This window comes from Gadus morhua, chromosome 14, assembly GCF_902167405.1.
Source record: "Gadus morhua chromosome 14, gadMor3.0, whole genome shotgun sequence".
NCBI lineage: Eukaryota > Metazoa > Chordata > Actinopteri > Gadiformes > Gadidae > Gadus > Gadus morhua.
The window spans coordinates 5,621,294-5,639,890 of record NC_044061.1 but is presented as its reverse complement, the minus strand read 5'-3'; the positions used below and the strand labels follow the sequence as shown (position 1 = coordinate 5,639,890).

The window sequence follows — 18,597 nt, the reverse complement described above, 5'->3', positions numbered from 1 at the left end:
TCGCCCCAGGCTACCGGTTGGTGTACGTCCCGGCTTTGGAGGGCTCCAGCACGGAGCTGACGCTGCTGTCCACCGACACCTCCGTGAAGCTGGTGGACCTGCACCCCGCCGTTCTCTACAACATCAGCATCTGGGCAGTGGAGGAGGACCAGGAGAGCCTGCCCGTCTTCTTCCAGGTCTGGACGTCGGGCTCCCCCGTCTCAGGTAGGCGGCCCGTGCCGGACGGACCACGGCACCTTGCCGGATGGTGCCGTGGCACCGTGCTTCCCAGTCTAACCTAGTCTCAACACATCTGGCAGCAGACCAGCCCAGCTCTGGGTGAACGGGGTGTTCCTCTGTCTTTCACTCCATTATAAAGTGAGAGAAAGGGGATTGGGTATTAGGTGAGGCGAAAAGAGAAGATGGAGCATATACAAGCAGCTCGTACATAACGTAAGGTGGTACAAGATAAATCTAAAAATCGAGACAAAACTAAATGCTAACAATTAAATCATATCAACCGAATCAGCATTCAGAATCCATCAAATAAAATAAAGAATAACTAAATAAAAATTGCAAACATTGAAATCATAGTAGCTGAATCAGAATCAGAATTCAGAATCGTAAAACAAATAAAAACAAGAAAAACGGCGTGAACAAACATCGGAACACTCCAGCCCCCGCACGGCCCATCCAAATCCCAACCTGTCCGTCAACTGCATTGTCCCCTCCCCTTTCCCCAGCGTTCGTCCCGCCCCCGAGCAACCTGCAGTTCTACGAGGTGACCGACACCAAGATCTCCCTGACCTGGGAGGGCCCTCCGGAGGAGGTGACGGGCTACACGGTCATCTTCCACCCCATGACCCCCGAGGGGGCCAAGCAGCCCCTCACGCTGCCCCTGTCCTCGGTGGCCAAGGTGGAGCTCACCTCGCTGAAGCCCGGCACCCGGTACCGCTTCCTCGTCTACGCCGTCAACGGGGCCACCGAGAGCGAGCCCCTGACCGCGTTCAAGACCACCAGTACGTTCACAAGCAACCCCCCACAAAGATATCTGTGAACTACGACTCAATTTGAGTATTGGGGAGTCTCCCCGGATTCCCTTAACGGCGTTGATGTACACCATAATAGTTGGTGTACTATTATATTTGCTATCCAATTTCATTAAAGTGCAGGTGGGCTTCAGAGCATCATCGATGCTTACAGGTAGACTATTGACACCGGGAGTTAGCCGAGATTTAAATTTAGGGCATTTGGCGGAAGCTTTTGTCCAAAGCGACTTACAATAAGTACATTTGTCAGGAAAAAGAACAACAATATATCGCTGTCGGTACAGTAAGGCCCAATCCCATTTCTACCCCTTCCCCCTTCCCCTTACCCCTCCCCCTTGTTTTGAAGGGGTAAGGGGAAGGGGTAAGGGGTAGAAATGGGATTGGGCCTAAGGATGTTCATAGAACCCCTAGATGCTCCCTGGAACCCTTACCCCTCAACAAGACCACCATGACTCGGTGTGTGATGCTGAAGTCGTCAACCCACATCGGACTGAAGATAGCTTAACGTTGTTTGTTTCCGCCCACACCCCCTAGAGCCCGGCATGCCCACGGACGCGGAGATCTCCGAGGTGGGTCCGGACAGCGCCGTGGTGGTGTGGGGCGCCCCCGAGTCCACGGTGACGGGTTACCTGCTGGTGCTCAGCACGCAGGGCAACGTGCTCTACTCCCGCAAGGTCCCACTGGACGTGACCCGCTACCACCTGACGGACCTGGAGCCTGAGACGGAGTACACCGTCACCCTGCACTCCCACCTGGACCAGGAACTCAGCCCCGAGACCACCAGACACTTCACCACCAGTGAGCCCCCACGCAGTGCGCTAGGGACCGGCCAGGCGGATAGGGGACCAGATAGGCGACCATAAGGACACGATAGGCTACCAGAGGACCAGATAGGCTAGTCCAGGACAGGATAGGATAGGCCAACACAGGACAAGCTAGGCTAGTACCGGAAAATAAAGGCTAAGACAGTACTAGACAGGAGAGGACTCTTGCCAGGTTGAATAAAGGATAAATAATCCTAAACATGACAGGATAATAGGACACACAAGTACAGAACAATGACATGACAGGACGGGTTAGAACAGAAACATTAACCTAAACTAACTGGTGACCCTACCTTCTGACAGCTCCCCAGACGGGCACCTTCCCCAACTTCACCCCGGACTACACGGACACCTCCATCATCATCACATGGTTGCCGAAGCCCAGGTTCAGCTACAAGGTGCTGCTTAGTTTCACTTTCACTGTGATTTTATTCCCCGTGATTCTTTCTGTGACAAGCCGATCTCCAATCTGCCGTTTGTCAACCATCCCCTGACTCTCCGGTCCTCAGCTGTCGGCCCAGCCCACTCTGCCGGGCCAGTCCGGCACCACCCCCCGACCCGCCACCTCCGACAGCGGGGTCGTCACGGTGACGGGCCTGACCCCCGGGACCGAGTACACCTACAGCCTCCAGCCCGTCGTCAACGGCCGTAACCAAGGCAAACCGTTCAACCATAACGTCGTCACCCGTGAGTCACCTTTGGAGACTAGTTCCTGATTGGCTGCCGTTATCTGACTTATATTATATGATATTATGTTTATTGGCACTAATGAACAAACCACCCATTACCTCATTTCTTTTCAGAAGATCATATATATGCTCCTTTCTTTGGGACATTTATCTATTCTATTGGGATTATTTTGGACAGAGACGAAATGGATTTATTGCGTGTCTATTGATTTTTATTCTTTTGTTAATATTGTCTTGATTGATTTGCACTTCCCATCCCACCCGAGATGAATATCTTATCTTGTATGAGCCTCATAACCTTATGGTGTTCCCCCCCCCCCCCCCCCCCCTTCCAGTGCCCTCGGCCCCCACTGACCTCAGTGTCCTGACCAACCCCAATGGCCTGAGCTGGACCGTCAGCTGGAGCCGCTCCAACACACCAGGCAATTATTACCCTCCTGCCCCGACCCCTCTGGTTCACTGCCCGCCGGTCCAGCCCGGGCTGGGACCCTTTAGCTGGCCTACAGAAGGGCCCTTATCTTGCCTTTAGCAGGTCTTTAGCTAGGCCTTTAGCTGGGCCATCAGCAGGACTTTAGCTGGGCATTTAGCAGGGCCTTTAGCTGGGTCTTTAGCTGGGCCTTTAGCTGGCCTTTAGCAGGTCTTTAGCTAGGCCTTTAGCTGGGCCATCAGCAGGACTTTAGCTGGGCATTCAGCTGGGCCTTTAGCTAGGCCTTTAGCCAGGCCTTTAGCTGGGCCATTAGCAGGCCTTTAGCTAAGCCTTTAGCTGTGCCTTTAGCTGGCCTTTAGCTATAACTTTAGCTGGGCCTTTAGCAGGCCTCCAGCTATGCCTTTAGCGGGGCCTTTATCAAGGCCTTTCGCTATAACTTTAGCTGGCTCTTTAGCTGGCCATTAGCTGGCCTTTTGCAATGCTTTTAGCTAGGCCTTTAGCTATCATTTTAGCTGGCCTTTGGCTAGGCCTTTAGCGTGGCCTTCACTGGGCCATTAGCTGGGCCTTTAGTAGGCCTTGGTCTCTCTAAACGCTGCTTGTGCCTGCAGCCCTGACGGGTTACCGTGTGACGAGCCACGGGTCCTCGGTCGAGGGCCAGCGCAGAGACACCCTGGAGGAGCTTGTGGGTCCGGACCAGACCTCCATGAACCTGGAGGGCCTGAGTCCCGGGGTGGAGCACGAGATCAGCGTGGTGGCAGTGAAGGGAGACCAGGAGAGCAAGCCAGTGTCCACCACCGTCACGCCAGGTAGGACCACCATCTACTTCCTGTTAGCATAGCGTCCATAGGCTACCGTGGCCAACTTCCCTTCTAATAGTATCCACGGTTAAACCGAAGGACGCCATGCTAACTCCCCTGTTCTCACGGTGACACAAGGTAGGTCTCCAGGATCCTGAGGCACCTCTATGCTAACTTCCTCTTAGCATGCTGTTTTTAGGCTAGCTAGCTGAACTCCCTGTTAGCATAGCATCCCTAGCAGGAGCAGGACTCAAAGTGACGCATCATGAGCAGGTAGACGTTAGGGCATCTTGGTCAAGGATGCCTAAGGACATATTGGTTCACAACAAGAACCATTCGTCTGGGAGTCCAACACCTCACCACGAGACAATCCTGCCGCGCTACTTTAGACTGAATCTCACTCATTTGCACACCTCTACTAACATTGGCTGAATTTAGTTTTACCAAATGTCGAGCATATGCATGCAACTTTGAATGTGTTATAGATTAGATTACTTTTGGGAATAATTATACTTACATGTTGGAAATGATTTAATTCATCCCGTGAGATTTAATCATAATTTAGGAGTTGTATGATAATGACTGTACTTGGGAATTTAACTCTTGTTCATTTCAGCATGGCTACTGTTTCACTTAATGCTGTTTCTGGGTGTTTAAATGCTTTAACAAGAATGGGAATTAATTTAATTTAATTCTTAAAGACAACGTGAAATGAACACAAACAACCATCTCCCCTTCACTTGCATATAGACACATTTTTTCGACTGGGACAATATTTTCCCATGGGCTGGGCTTACCATCTTCCACCAATATAAACACTATGGGCATCATCTACTAGGACACAGAGCCGAAGTCCTGGTCATCTCCCACACATACGCAGATGAGTGCATACATCTTTGGCCTCGCCAACCCCACCATAAAACCTCATTCGAATCTAATACACATCCTTGTACACCATCAACTTCACGTTGTCTTTAAACCCTCACTGAGACTTCAATGGGGCTCGGTGCACGGTGATGCTTAACTGTCTCAATCTCATCGCCCCTCTGCACGCGCCCCTCTCACCCTCACCCCTCCAACCCTCACCCCTCCACCCCTCAAACCCTCACCCCCGTCCAGCCATACCGCCGCTCCGCGTAGACTTTGTGGACATTACTGACACCACCATGGGCCTGCGCTGGACCCCGCTGACACACAGCGCCGTCACGGGCTACCGCATCACCGTGGTAACCGTGGGCGGGAGCCAGCCCATCGTGCGTGACACGGTCGACCGGTCCACGGGCCGCTACACGGTGGTGGGCCTGGAGCCCGGCGTGGACTATGACATCAGTGTCGCCACGGTGACGGAGAACGGCGAGAGCACGCCGGTCACACACACAATGCACACGCAGACGGGTGATTTAACCGCTTCTACTGACTACCGGTTGGGGGTGGGGGAACGGGAGGGGGGTGGGGGAACGGGAGGGGGGGGGGGGGGGGGAAGGGGGTGATGGAAAATAACCAGAACATGTGATTGCACATAAAGTCCTAATTGACATGTAACATGAGCTAAACCTATAACCTTTAACATGCACATTGAAACAAGCAATATTAATATGCATGTAACGCATGCATCGATATGCAAAAAATCGCATGCAATAATAAGGAATGCGCAGATGTTATGGCCAAGCCTTCATTTTGACAGGAACGTGTTTATGTTTAGTCAGATGAGGTTAGCCACTCCTCTCTAAGCCTTGATATACCTTCACCACGGAGGGGTAAAGCCTTGGTTTCTCCCCGCCCATGGCAGCTAGTTACAGTACTTAACTAAACAGGGGTTGCCCCCTGCCAGTTCCTCTTTGATCCCAGCCCTGACCCGCTGCTGTCACTAAACCGCCCCCCCCCCGCCGCTCGCAGGCGTCCCCGCTCCGGAGAACCTGAGGGTCGGAGGGGTGGGCGCCGACCACATGAGGGTGACCTGGGCCATCCCCAGCGTGCCCACGCCCAGCCAGATCTCCCGCTTCGTGGTGCGCTACCATCCGGTGGCCAGCGACGAGGACGTGAGAGAGATCAACGAGGGCGGAGCCACCAACACCGTCCTGCTGCAGAGTAAGACTCAGGGCTTTCCTGTCACCGTTTTTGAACTCGCGGCGCTGTACTTCCCGTTCACTCCCTGTATGTTTCCTGTTGTACACTATACTGCACTCTTGTTACACTTCCTGTTTACTTCCTGTCCTCCACTGTACTGTAGCATCTGCTCACGTACCCTGAGCCACATGTGCACTTCCTGTTTACATCCTGTTTACTGTACACGTCTGGTTCAGACATGAAGCACTTTGTTGCAGTCTGCAGTCATTTTTGTAGCAATGATGACGTTGATCATCATGATATCTGTTTAAAGTTATAACTTTATATGTCTAGCAAGACACATATGCTCACAGGTTACAGGACTGGGTAAAACTGTTTCTTGCTGCCCCTTCTTTTTCCTAGTTATTGTCAGTGATTAGACATTGGTGTGTTCCTCTTGTGGTCCCGTGCAGACCTCCTGCCCTACACCGAGTACCACATCAGCGTGGTGGTTGTGTTCGGAGACCGAGAGAGCGTGCCGGTCACAACAACACAGAAAACCAGTGAGTTGGACAAACAAAATAGCAGTTTTCGGTTCCTTGCGTGGTTGTGCATTTGTAGTTGTTCGTGCATCTGTGTGTAGCTCTGACCTCCCCCTTCCTCCCATCCACCTCTTCCTCCCCACCCCCCACCATCACCCAGCCCTGGACTCCCCCACCGGTCTGGACTTCTCTGAAATCGCCACCAATTCCTTCACCGTCCACTGGGTGGCGCCCACGGCCGTGATCAGCGGCTACCGGCTGCGCTACGAGCAGGTGAACAACAAGCGGGTCAGGGAGGAGCGCCTGCCCCCAAGCCGGAACCACTACACCCTGACCACCCTGGAGCCCGATACCGAATACCTGGTGTCACTGTTCGCCGTCAACGGCCGCGACGAAAGCCTACCTCTGACCGGCACTCAGGGCACTAGTGAGTACTAGTGCTGTTTATATACACATGTGTAAGTCCTGGGTTCAATTCCCGCAGCCCTCCCTAGCTGCAGTCTTTCTGCAAGCGTCAAAAAGATGAAAAAAGATGGTGACGCTCATACTATGTTGACTGGGGCAGAATGTGGCCCGGGATGTACGTAGAGCGGAGTTGGCTGGAACCCGGAAGGTTGCCAGTTCAATCCCCGGCTCCTCCTAGCTGAGTGTCGAGGTGTTCCTGAGGAAGACGCCTCACCCTGATCGCTCCCAACGAGCTGGCTGTTGCCTTGCATGGATGTCACCGCCGTCGGTGTGTGTGTGTGTGTGTGTGCATGAATGGGTGAAAGTTAGATAATATTGTAAAGCACTTTGAGCGTCAACTGGTTAGAAAAGCGCAATATAAATGCAGTCAATTTACCGTTTAACATTGAACAGCGTACTTGTGGTTTCTTTGGCGACAGTGGTGACTATAACAGAGCTGTGTTATGTCTCTCAGCCTCGGACGCCCCCAGTGACCTGGCGGTGGTCTACTCTGAGCCCACCAAGATCAGCATCAGCTGGGACGCCCCCTCGGCCCCAGTGAGGTACTACAGGGTCACCTACGGGAGCGAAGGTACAGCCTGACTCAGTCATCAATCAGCAGTACAAAAGAACACGACACCACAATCTAAACAATACAAATAGCAGCAATAATAATCGACCGACCTTAACGTGCTCCTTTCCTTCTACTCTTCTGCCTCTCTTCCTTCGTCTCTCCCTCCCTCCTTCACCCTGCCTCCCACCCTCCTCTTGTTCTGCCTCTCTTCTCTCCTCTCCCCCTCTCCCTATCCCTCCCCCTTCATCTGCCTCTTCCTCCTTCTCCCTCTCCCTCCCTCTTCCTCCTTCTCCCTCCCTCTGCCTCTTCCTCTCTCTTCCTCTCTCTTCCTCTCTCTTTCTCTCCTTCTCTCCCCCCCCCAGCTGGGGAGACCCCACAGGAGTTCACCCTGCCAGGCAGGGAGACCAACGCCACCATCACCGGTCTGAGCTCGGCCACCGACTACACCATCACCGTGTACGCCGTCAGCGGGCGGGGGGACAGCCCCTCCTACAGCACCCCCGTCGCCGTCAAACACACCACCGGTGAGTAGCGGTTCAGGGACGAGTGTCCGGCATGGGGACACTAGGGTTGGACGTAGGGGAGTATAGCCAATCGACAGAAGGGAGTTCAGAGCCTCATATTAAAAAAGCCACCGGCGTTTGGATTCAGTTGCAAAGAAAGCCGTCAATGCTGGCACAATAATATTAATTGTACGTTTTGCATTAAGACAACATGTACAAAACAAAAAACGAAATATTCAAGAAATAACAAAGGATGGTATATAAAACCAGCACAAACACACGATAGATGTCATTGTCTGAACATTGCAGAAAAAGGACCAATATTCTTCTTTCGGCCAAATCCCGTCCCCCCCAGTGTGAGTGAGTGTCACTGCTAGAGATGCGCTCTGAGACGCGACGTGTCTCCCTCCCCCAGAAATGGACAGCCCTGTGGGCCTGGAGGTCACCGGGAAGACCACCAACTCCCTGACCGTCCGCTGGAGCCCCGCGCCGGGCCCCGTCTCCGGCTACAGGATCTCCAGCACCCCCGAGAACCAGCCCAGGGACACCTTCTCCGAGGTCCTGGGCCCAGGTGCGTTACCGGGGCGTCGGCTGGTCCTTTAGCCGCTGGAACCGGTTCATGTTGTGGATACATACTTCTGTTGTGTGTGTGTGTGTGTGTGTGTGTGTGTGTGTGTGTGTGTGTGTGTGTGTGTGTGTGTGTGTGTGTGTGTGTGTGTGTGACACACACACACACACACACATACACACACACACACACATAATCAACAGTTAGGATTAAAATAAGTGTGTGTGTGTGTGTGTGTGTGTGTGTGTGTGTGTGTGTGTGTGTGTGTGTGTGTGTGTCACACACACACACACACACACACACACACACACACACACACACACACACACACACACACACACACACACACACACGCGCAGGCACGCATGCACGCACACTAACACATACACATACAGACGCACACATGTATTATATATAAAATAACCATTCTACATAAAGTACAAACATACAAAACACAACATAATTAGATACAAAATATATAAATATGAACATATCACCATTTATTCACTAATATGTCTAAAGTTAATGCAGGTGACGTATCGCGTTCTTTTAGGGCCTCGTGCCACCCTTACTCATCCTCCTGTCCTCTTGTCCGTCCTGTTCAGCCCAGACAGAGAGGACCATCACTGGCCTGAACCCGTCCACGGTCTACACAGTCCGGGTGTTCGCCCTGGACAAGGACAACAAGGCCTCCCCGCCCGCCGTGGAGACCGCCACCACTGGTTGGTGGAGACCTGGTCACATGACCAGAAATGGCCTTTGGTTTTGCTTGTTTGTAATGGACTGTGGCATTGTGACAAATCTACACTGAATACTATTTGTACTGATATTAATGTTGATAAATGTATAATAACGCATAATATCAACAGTTAGGATTAAAATAAGAGTAACAACAAAAATCCCAATAATTCAACACAATAACAATATCTAGATATAGATATAATATTATATAATATTTTAAATATAATAATATATATAAGAATATTATATATAATATTATTATAAATATGTATAATTACTATAATTACATAAACCTAACCCTACAGCAGTGTTTCCCCCAGCACTCTATGGTTAAGGCCGCCTTAACAACAATAGGGCCCCGCCTTGAGTACCAATGTATAAAAAAATAATTATATATATATATATATGTCTAATTATTATATATTATTATAAATATATATATTTTTTTTTTATTATTATGCAAAGTAGAAAACTCTCGTAGGGAATGAAAACATACTTCCATCAGGTATAAGAAATAAAGACAAACAATGCAGCAGTAACACCGTTCACCACAATGGTCGTGCATCACCCGGAGCCCCAGGGGGCCACACCCTCACCCCCTCTCCCTTCGTCTGCAGACATGGACGCCCCCAAGCAGCTGAGCTTCTCCGACGTGGACTCCAACTCCATGCGGATCTCCTGGGCCCGTCCCAGCGGGGCCGTCTCCAAGTACCAGGTGCTGTACTCCCTCCCCGGGGACCGTGAGCGGGAGCTGCGCCCGGCCCCCCGCCCCGACCAGAGCACCGCGCTGCTCCGCGGCCTGCGACCCGGCACCGTGTACACCGTCAAGGTCATCGCCTACCAGGACCGCCGCCCCAGCCGCCCGCTGGTGGGCTCCCAGGCCACCGGTAGGAGCAGGGCGGGCCGCCACTCAGTCCAGACACGCACACACAGAGGCGCACGCCTGGCACATGCACGCGCACGCCGCGCACATACACACCGCACACCGCGAGTACACGGAATGCAGATACACACACACGCAGATGCACGGGCGCGCGTACACACCGCACGCGTACACGTACAAACCACGCAAACATACACACACACACACACACACGCATACACACCGCACCCGCACGTACACACATAGGCACACACCACACAGCCATACATACATGTGCGTGTATGTACACACCGCAAATACACACCACACACACACACTTGCCCTTTTTGTCTGTACAAAGCAAGGGGGGATGCGAACACTAATGTAAAAACGACTGATGATTCTTCTTAACGACTAGAAGGTTCTTCCTCCTCAATTCCCTTCTTAATTTGGCAGCAATCCTGGCATTCTGATTCATCGCTTTGTCCCGCCGTTGTCTTTCCTCTCTCCATGACCCCCCCCAGCCATCCCCGCTCCCACGGACCTGAAGGTGGACTCCCTGGAGGCCACCACGGTGGTCCTGTCCTGGCGCGCCCCCGACTCCCAGCTCACGGGCTACCGCGTGGTGTTCCACCCCAAGGACAGCTACCAGGGGCCCGCCAAGGAGCTGAACCTGGCCCCCGACACCACCAGCGCCACCGCCAGCGGCCTGATGGTAGGCCCCGCCCCCCGCCCACGTCTCCCCTCCCCCTTCTGTCATGGCCACGCCCCCCTTGTGTACTGCCCTGCCCTTCGACCTGGCGCCCACTAATTGTGGAAGCTAGGAGTTTTTATTCCTGTTGTTTCATTCCTCAATATGACTTGTGTGTGTGTGTGTGTGTGTGTGTGTGTGTGTGTGTGTGTGTGTGTGTGTGTGTGCGTGTGCATGTGTGTTTTTCAGGTGGGAACCACGTACATTGTCCAGGTGTTTGCGCTTCAAAACACTCTCTCCAGCGAACCATTAACAGAAGAAGTCACCACACTGCAAGGTAACACAAACACACACACAGACACACACACACACACACACGCACACACACACACACACACACACACACACACACACACACACACACACACACACACACACACACACACACACACACACACACACACACACACACACACACAGATAAACAAACACACGCCCAGCTCCTTGAGTCTGACGCTGTCCCCGCCGTGTGTAGAAGTGAGCGCTCCGCGACACGTCGTCGTCAGGGAGAGGACAGAGAACTCCTTCACTCTGGTGTGGCGAACCAAGATGGAGCCCATCTCCGGCTTCCTCATCATCACCACGCCCGTGGACAGATCCAGCGGCCCCATCAGGGAGGTGGTCCCGGGAGACAGGAAGCAGTTCACCCTGACCGGTAAGGTTCGAGACTGACCGAGACTGATTATAGATGTGCCGCGTATTTCCCTGTTGAACACCACTCTGTCTCCCTCGCTGCTGAAGGTCTGCAGCCGAACACGGCCTATGAGATCGCCATGTACACGCTGAAGGGGGACGCGAAGAGTCCCCCCTACATCATCACTGAGACCACAGGTACGGCAGCACACAGAGATCACCCCCTACACACTCACTGAGACCGCAGGTGCGGCAGCACACACAAAGACAGTCCACTCTAGGGATGGTCACCCATTCTATTAATTGACATGTTCATGTAAACAGACTAGTATCTCTTAGTTTTTACCTTTGACGCGTTTCGACTACTTCCTGCAGTCTTCTTCAGAAGCGTCGGATGTTGCTGTGACGCTTCTGAAGAAGAAGGAGTCGGAAAAAAAAACGTAAAAAGAGATACTAGTCTGTTTACATGAACCTATAAATTAAACAAGTTAGACCAAATGAACCTTTTCGAGTTAGTCACCAATTCTCTTTCATTTTCGATTATGATAAAGGAAAAACAAAGCACAAATAAAATAATAAAATGAAAATACATGAAACATATATAAATCAAGGATTTGCTTATTTTTACTTTCGGGTTTTAATTGTGTTTGCATCAAATAAATGTCCATGTTTCTGTGTCTCAGCCGCGCCGGCGTTCCGGCCCCCGACCAACCTGGAGTTCTTGTCCTTGACCCCCACCAGCGTGTCCTTCCGCTGGCAGCCCCCCTCCACCCGCTTCAGCGGGTACTTCGTCACCTACGAGGAGTCCGGCGGACCCCCACGCGCACTCAGCCCGTCCCCCCACGCTGGCCAGAACTACGCCACCATCCACGGTACCCTGTGGTCTCTCTCTCTCTCTCTCTCTCTCTCTCTCTCTCTCTCTCTCTCTCTCTCTCTCTCTCTCTCTCTCTCTCCCCCCCCCCCCATCCGAAACCACAATGATGTCAAACCTCAGCATACTATGTTCTGTCACAAGTGGGTGGGTCCCACCGAGCTGGTAGGATAGTTAAACCAGCCTACCTAGTGGTGAACCGGTAGGATATATAGACCAGCCTTCCCAGTAGACGGTACCAACTGGTAGGATAGACAGGTCAACCAACCAGCCGGCCTAGTGGACTGTACCAACTGGTAGGATAGACAGACCAACCAACCAGCCGGCCTAGTAGACTGTACCAACTGGTAGGACAGACAGACAGACCAACCAACCAGCCGGCCTAGTAGACTGTACCAACTGGTAGGACAGACAGACAGGTCAACCAACCAGCCGGCCTAGTGGACTGTACCAACTGGTAGGACAGACAGACCAACCAACCAGCTGGCCTAGTAGACTGTACCAACTGGTAGGACAGACAGACCAACCAACCAGCCGGCCTAGTGGACTGTACCAACTGGTAGGACAGACAGACCAACCAACCAGCCGGCCTAGTGGACTGTACCAACTGGTAGGACAGACAGACCAACCAACCAGCCGGCCTAGTGGACTGTACCAACTGGTAGGACAGACAGACCGACCAACCAGCCTACCACTGGACTGTTCAGTTTTGAAATGGCTTGTGACGGCTGTTCAACATCACATCCCCTGGTGGCGACCTAGGGGCCCTTCATTATAAAGGGCCCCTCCCGTGCCTTGCTGAAGGCCCTTGAGGGGGGTCGGAGTGGGACTGGTGAGGTCTGACTCTGTGCACTGTGTTCCTCCAGGCCTGAGACCCAACACCCGGTACCTCATCAAGATCTACGCCGTGCAGAACCACCGGAAGAGCCCAGCCCTGGAGGGCAAAGTCAACACCAGTGAGTGCTTAAGCTATGCACACACACACACACACACGCATACACACACACACACACACACACACACACACACACACACACACACACACACACACACACACACACACACACACACACACACACACACACAAATATGCATGAGATCAAACAATGCAGCAACTCCACACACCTAGGAAACAGCACAAAGGTAAGTATGCACTTGCGTGCGTGTGCCTATGTGTGTGTGTGTGTCTGGTAATGCACACAATTTGCATAACAAGTGTATGTACTTCTAAAGGTACTGTGCTATACACTATATGCAAGCCCATCAGATTTGAGGCAGGTTTTCACAGAATGATAGTAGCCTACGACAGTCAGAACTGTAACTGACACAGCAAGTAAGTAATCCAAGCATTTGGAATTGTGGAATACTGAGTAACTGAGTACTACTGCAGAGATAACACCACCTCTGTAACTCTAGAGGCTGTGAATTAAACAATCAGTGGATACTGTTTATTAGGAAACTTCAAACAGTATCTGTGATTTTGAATGCCTTCTGGAAACACCATTCAAAACATCCCCTGTGTGTCGACGATACTTCTCAAACACCCACGGTGTTGCACAAGAGAAACATCGCCCCCTGCTGGCCGCGACATGCTACTGCGCCCCCCTGCCGCTCCCCAAGTCTAACCTGCCCGCTAACCCTCTCTGCCCCGCATAGAAGTGGAGCCCTCGCTTATCCCCACCAGCCCCGAGGAACCCGACACCTCCGACATCCTGGTGACCTCCAGCGGCCAGCCGGGCCAGGACGGCCACGGCCAGGGCGTGGAGTACGAGTACAGCGGTACCGGCGGCGGCGGCACGCCCCAGCCCCAGCGCGAGACGCTGGTGCTGCTGCCGCTGCCCGACCGCGACGGGAACCGCATCCCCGTGGTGGAACCCCAGCTGCCCGCTGTTAACCCGTATGCTTTCATAGAGAGGTCCACCGGGCTGCCCCAGGAGGCCCAGACCCGCACCACCGTTCGCTGGCCCGCCTACCGCCAAAGCACCGCCTACCTGGTCACCTGCCGCCCGCCCTCCCAGAGCGGGGAGACGGAATTCCAGGTGAGCGAGGCAGTAGGCCTGCCGGCGTAGCGGTGGTAGTGGGGGTGTGATTGCTGGGGGCATTAGAGATGGGGCATAAAAAAAAAAAGTTTGGTTCCTGTTGGTTGTCAGTTGAGGTCATGGGTAGGTAGGGAATTTATTTTATTTTTTTATTTTATTTTTTTCCAGCGGCAGCGAATGATAGGTAGGTTGTTTTCATTTAAAAACGAGAAAATTCGCTCATCCTTGTACAGAATGAAGAGGTCCTGTACCAAAACATAATAGTTTGCATCAAAAAAAAAAAAACTTTATTTTTTATTTATTTTATTTATTTATTTTAAAGCTCATAAAATAATTTGGGTCGCACATAAATTGACAGGGTCGGTCGGAAACCGGAACCAAACAAAAAGAGAGATGGGAGTTCTAGGTGAGCGAGGCAGTAGGCCTGCAGCCTCGTGGTGGTAGTGAAGGTGTTTGTTGGAGTGTTATCGATGGTGGCATGAGAGTAGGACTACCATTTGAGTGGGACGCTCAGTTTTGACGCCCAACGAGTGTCGAGAAGCCCTGGCAATCAATGAGTGAAGCGCTTCATCGAGGCGTGATTGATTCAGTGATGCATCTCGTCTCGTCGTGTGTCAGATGCGTCTGCCCAACACCGCCACCGGCGCCACCCTGGTGGGCCTGAGCTCTGGGGTCTCCTACAACGTCATCGTGGAGGCACTGAGGGGGCTCCTGAAGGAGAAGATCCTGGACACCTACATCACCGCCGGCAACTCAGGTGAGACCAGAAACTAGGTCTGCTTTCAGGATATATCTCAGCATCTCAGTACTGACTGCCGATTTGGGAAAATGATGTCAATGATCGAGCTTCTCTGAGAGTCTTTCGGGATTTTCCTGAACCTTAATTCTGGAACTCGGAACAACAACGTCTTGTGGGGAATTAAATATGATTGTATGATTAAATATTATTGTATTCTAATCACTCCCTTCCTCTCTCTCTCTTCCCCCTAATCACCACCGCTCCCGCTGTCTCTCTCTCTCTCTCCCTCTCTCTCTCGCTCCCTCTCACCCCTCTCTCTCTTGTCCCTCTCACCCCTCTCTCTCTTAATCTCTCTCTCTCTCTCTCTCTCTCTCTCTCTCTCTCTCTCTCTCTCTCTCTCTCTCTCTCTCTCTCTCTCTCTCTCTCTCTCTCTCTCGCCCCTCTCGCCCCTCTCACCCCTCTCTCCCTCTTCAGTCAGCGAAGGCGGGGCCTCTGGCAGCGACTCCTGCTACGACGCCTTCACGGCCACCACCCACGAGGTGGGCGCCCAGTGGGAGCGCATGTCCGAGACGGGCTTCAAGCTGTGGTGCAAGTGCCTGGGCATGGGCAGCGGCCACTTCCGCTGCGACTCCTCCAGTAAGACTCACTCCCCCACAATGCAGCGCTGCACCAAAGACTGTAGTGGATATGAATATGAGCCTCAGCGAGGTCGACTGTTTACACACACAACCGTCAGGACGTCGTCCATTTTGTGTTACGGTCGGCACCATTCGTTGAGATGTATATAAATAATACATATACAGTATATAATACATAAATGTATTATTTATATAATACATAATATGAACCAGTGTTCATATGATTTAAACAGGTTTTAAGGTCTTCATGAGAGGAAAATTAATCAAAAACAACAAAAGAAAAATGGATATTATAGTATATATACATGTAGTTCAGAATCACAATCATTGTAATGACTATAATAATATGATTAATAGTATTAATGTATAACAAACTGTATAATAATCATGATCAATCATCTTAACAACATGATATATGTGAATAAATACTAATACACACAAAAATATTAACCCCGTCCCCTAACCAACGCTTTATTTCACCCCAGAGTGGTGTCATGACAACGGCCACAACTACCGCGTGGGCGAGAAGTGGGACCGCAAGGCCGACAACGGCCACATGATGAGCTGCACGTGTCTGGGCAACGGCAAGGGCGAGTTCAAGTGTGAACCGCGTAAGTTCCTGGTTCGATTCCCGGGGTGGTGTGTGTGGGTGTGTTGTGTGGAGTTGCGTTGGATTGGGTGTGTTGCGCGTGTTGTGTTGTAGAAGATGATGTGTGTTTTGTTCAGCCTGTATTGTGTTGTGTCTTGACTAAGCTATGTGCGTGTGTGTGCGTCTGTGTGTGTGTGTGTGCGCGCGTGTGTGTGTGTGTGTGTGTGTGTGTGTGTAGATGAATCGGTGTGTTACGATGAGGGGAACTCGTACAATGTGGGCCAGCAGTGGCAGAAGGAGTACGAAGGAGCCATCTGCACGTGCTCCTGCTTTGGGGGACAGCAGGTGAGACACGACCCTACACCAAGACACCTATCATCTATTCATTGATTATATATTATCTATCTATGAATGGGGTTAGCTAGTACAGAGAAGGGGCATAGGGGTTAGACAGTACAGACAGGTCATAGGTATGGGTGAGACAGTGCAGAGACAGGTCATTAAGGAGCAGGTAGGGGTTAGACAGTACAGAGACAGGTCATTAAGGAGCAGGTAGGGGTTAGACAGTACAGAGACAGGTCATTAAGGAGCAGGTAGGGGTCAGACAGTACAGAGACAGGTCGTTAAGGAGCAGGTAGGGGTTAGACAGTACAGAGACAGGTCCTTAAGGAGCAGGTAGGGGTTAGACAGTACAGAGACAGGTCATTAAGGAGAAGGTAGGGGTTAGACAGTACAGAGACAGGTCCTTAAGGAGCAGGTAGGGGTTAGACAGTACAGAGACAGGTCATTAAGGAGAAGGTAGGGGTTAGACAGTACAGAGACAGGTCATTAAGGAGAAGGTAGGGGTTAGACAGTACAGAGACAGGTCCTTAAGGAGCAGGTAGGGGTTAGACAGTACAGAGACAGGTCATTAAGGCGTAGGTAGGGGTCATACACTACAGAGACAGGTCATTAAGGAGCAGGTTGGGGTTAGGGATGCCTACAGGTTACACTCTTGTCATTCGGGCTCTGACCCAGAACCTTTCGTCCCCCAAGCCCCTACACTGTCCTTCCTCCCTGTTGACCCAAGCCAAACGCTCTCTCTGGTTGTTCTCTTGAAGGGCTGGCGTTGTGAGAACTGCCGCAAGCCGGGCACAGGGGTGGATGCCAGCCTGCTACAGCCGGTCCGCTACGGTGACAACAACCCCTTCAAACCGGTGAGTGTGGTGCTCAGGGCCCACTGTCAATCACACTCACCCCGCCTCCAGCACTGACAATACCGAGTGGTGATTGGTTAACGTCGCAGGTTATACAAGTAATGTCAGACCATGCAAACTGTCCACATGGACTTTTTTAGGGTCACCTAATAAGTTTAGGTGACCCAGAAGGATCGGCTTGGTATGGTAGGGAAGAAATACCAAACATACAAAATACTGTACATATTAATAACCAAACATTAAATAGAACATATAAACTATAGACAATTTTCGTTTCCCCGTCTGCCTACGTCTAAATTCCCTTCTTGTGTCCCACTAGAAACTACACTGTCCCATCGAATGTCTCCGACCAGACCTGCTGGCTGACGCCATCCACAGCCCCCTGGAGTAGAATCACTCCCCCCCCCCCCCCATCATCGTCAGTTCCCCGGGTTGTCATAGCGACAAGCCTAACACACTGAAACTGTTGCTCTGCTACTCTTATCTAGATTTTCTGTTCTACGTTTGCTTTGACTTTCCATCCCTAGTGCCTTTCTCGTCATTGCACAGCACCTTGTATTTCACTGCGTTTCTGTGTTCTTACCTTTTCTGAGAGCATGTCGCTCTATTTTATACTCATAAATCTCACCATTTTTATGTATTGTGGCACAAAATATGATTTCTTAATGGCAGCGTACAAGCTGTCCTAAATCAAGCACTGTTGTGCAGAATGTGGCTGTAATAAGCGGTGGAATGTACATGGAAGTGCATGTTTGGTTCATGGCCTCCCGTCTCTTAGTAGGGAGGAGCTAGAAGTGTGTGTGGTGGACACAAGAGTGAGTTCGTTATGTTCCTCAGAACTATTTTTTCTAATTTATCCTTCCTGTCACTGTGTGTGTGAGTGCCTGTAGTGGGGTGTGCAAGATTATTTTTGTATTTTTTTGTACTGCTCCTGTAACAAGAATCTGAATTTAATAAAGCTGGACAGATTTAAACAACTTGGCAGTTTATTTTACAAGTACTACTAATAAAACCCTATAATTAGCATTGTATTGTCAACAGATTAAAACAGGACTGTTTTTTGTATCAGCTGCTTACTATTACCACATCAGGGTCA

At 51.3% G+C, this 18,597-nt stretch overlaps 1 protein-coding gene across 2 annotated transcripts in view; it reads left to right on the top strand.

Annotated features, from left to right (window-relative positions):
* Positions 1-18,475, top strand: part of fn1b (fibronectin 1b) — a 29,793-nt gene extending 11,318 nt beyond the window's left edge. Inside the window, exons 18-46 of one of the 2 annotated variants that reach the window (XM_030376624.1) lie at positions 10-204; positions 723-998; positions 1,563-1,826; positions 2,156-2,250; positions 2,362-2,539; positions 2,877-2,963; positions 3,577-3,774; positions 4,885-5,160; positions 5,662-5,853; positions 6,285-6,374; positions 6,514-6,780; positions 7,273-7,389; positions 7,734-7,895; positions 8,290-8,445; positions 9,048-9,164; positions 9,801-10,070; positions 10,570-10,760; positions 10,986-11,073; positions 11,272-11,451; positions 11,538-11,627; positions 12,113-12,301; positions 13,167-13,256; positions 13,957-14,339; positions 14,958-15,096; positions 15,553-15,714; positions 16,202-16,327; positions 16,544-16,650; positions 17,406-17,501; positions 17,821-18,475. In XM_030376624.1, the coding sequence (XP_030232484.1) occupies positions 10-204; positions 723-998; positions 1,563-1,826; positions 2,156-2,250; positions 2,362-2,539; positions 2,877-2,963; positions 3,577-3,774; positions 4,885-5,160; positions 5,662-5,853; positions 6,285-6,374; positions 6,514-6,780; positions 7,273-7,389; positions 7,734-7,895; positions 8,290-8,445; positions 9,048-9,164; positions 9,801-10,070; positions 10,570-10,760; positions 10,986-11,073; positions 11,272-11,451; positions 11,538-11,627; positions 12,113-12,301; positions 13,167-13,256; positions 13,957-14,339; positions 14,958-15,096; positions 15,553-15,714; positions 16,202-16,327; positions 16,544-16,650; positions 17,406-17,501; positions 17,821-17,892 (4,853 nt within the window). In that variant the 3' untranslated portion in view covers positions 17,893-18,475. The remainder of the gene's footprint in view (positions 1-9; positions 205-722; positions 999-1,562; positions 1,827-2,155; positions 2,251-2,361; positions 2,540-2,876; positions 2,964-3,576; positions 3,775-4,884; positions 5,161-5,661; positions 5,854-6,284; positions 6,375-6,513; positions 6,781-7,272; positions 7,390-7,733; positions 7,896-8,289; positions 8,446-9,047; positions 9,165-9,800; positions 10,071-10,569; positions 10,761-10,985; positions 11,074-11,271; positions 11,452-11,537; positions 11,628-12,112; positions 12,302-13,166; positions 13,257-13,956; positions 14,340-14,957; positions 15,097-15,552; positions 15,715-16,201; positions 16,328-16,543; positions 16,651-17,405; positions 17,502-17,820) is intronic. The other variant, XM_030376625.1, reaches the window with a different exon arrangement.
* The last annotated feature ends 122 nt before the right edge of the window (positions 18,476-18,597 follow it).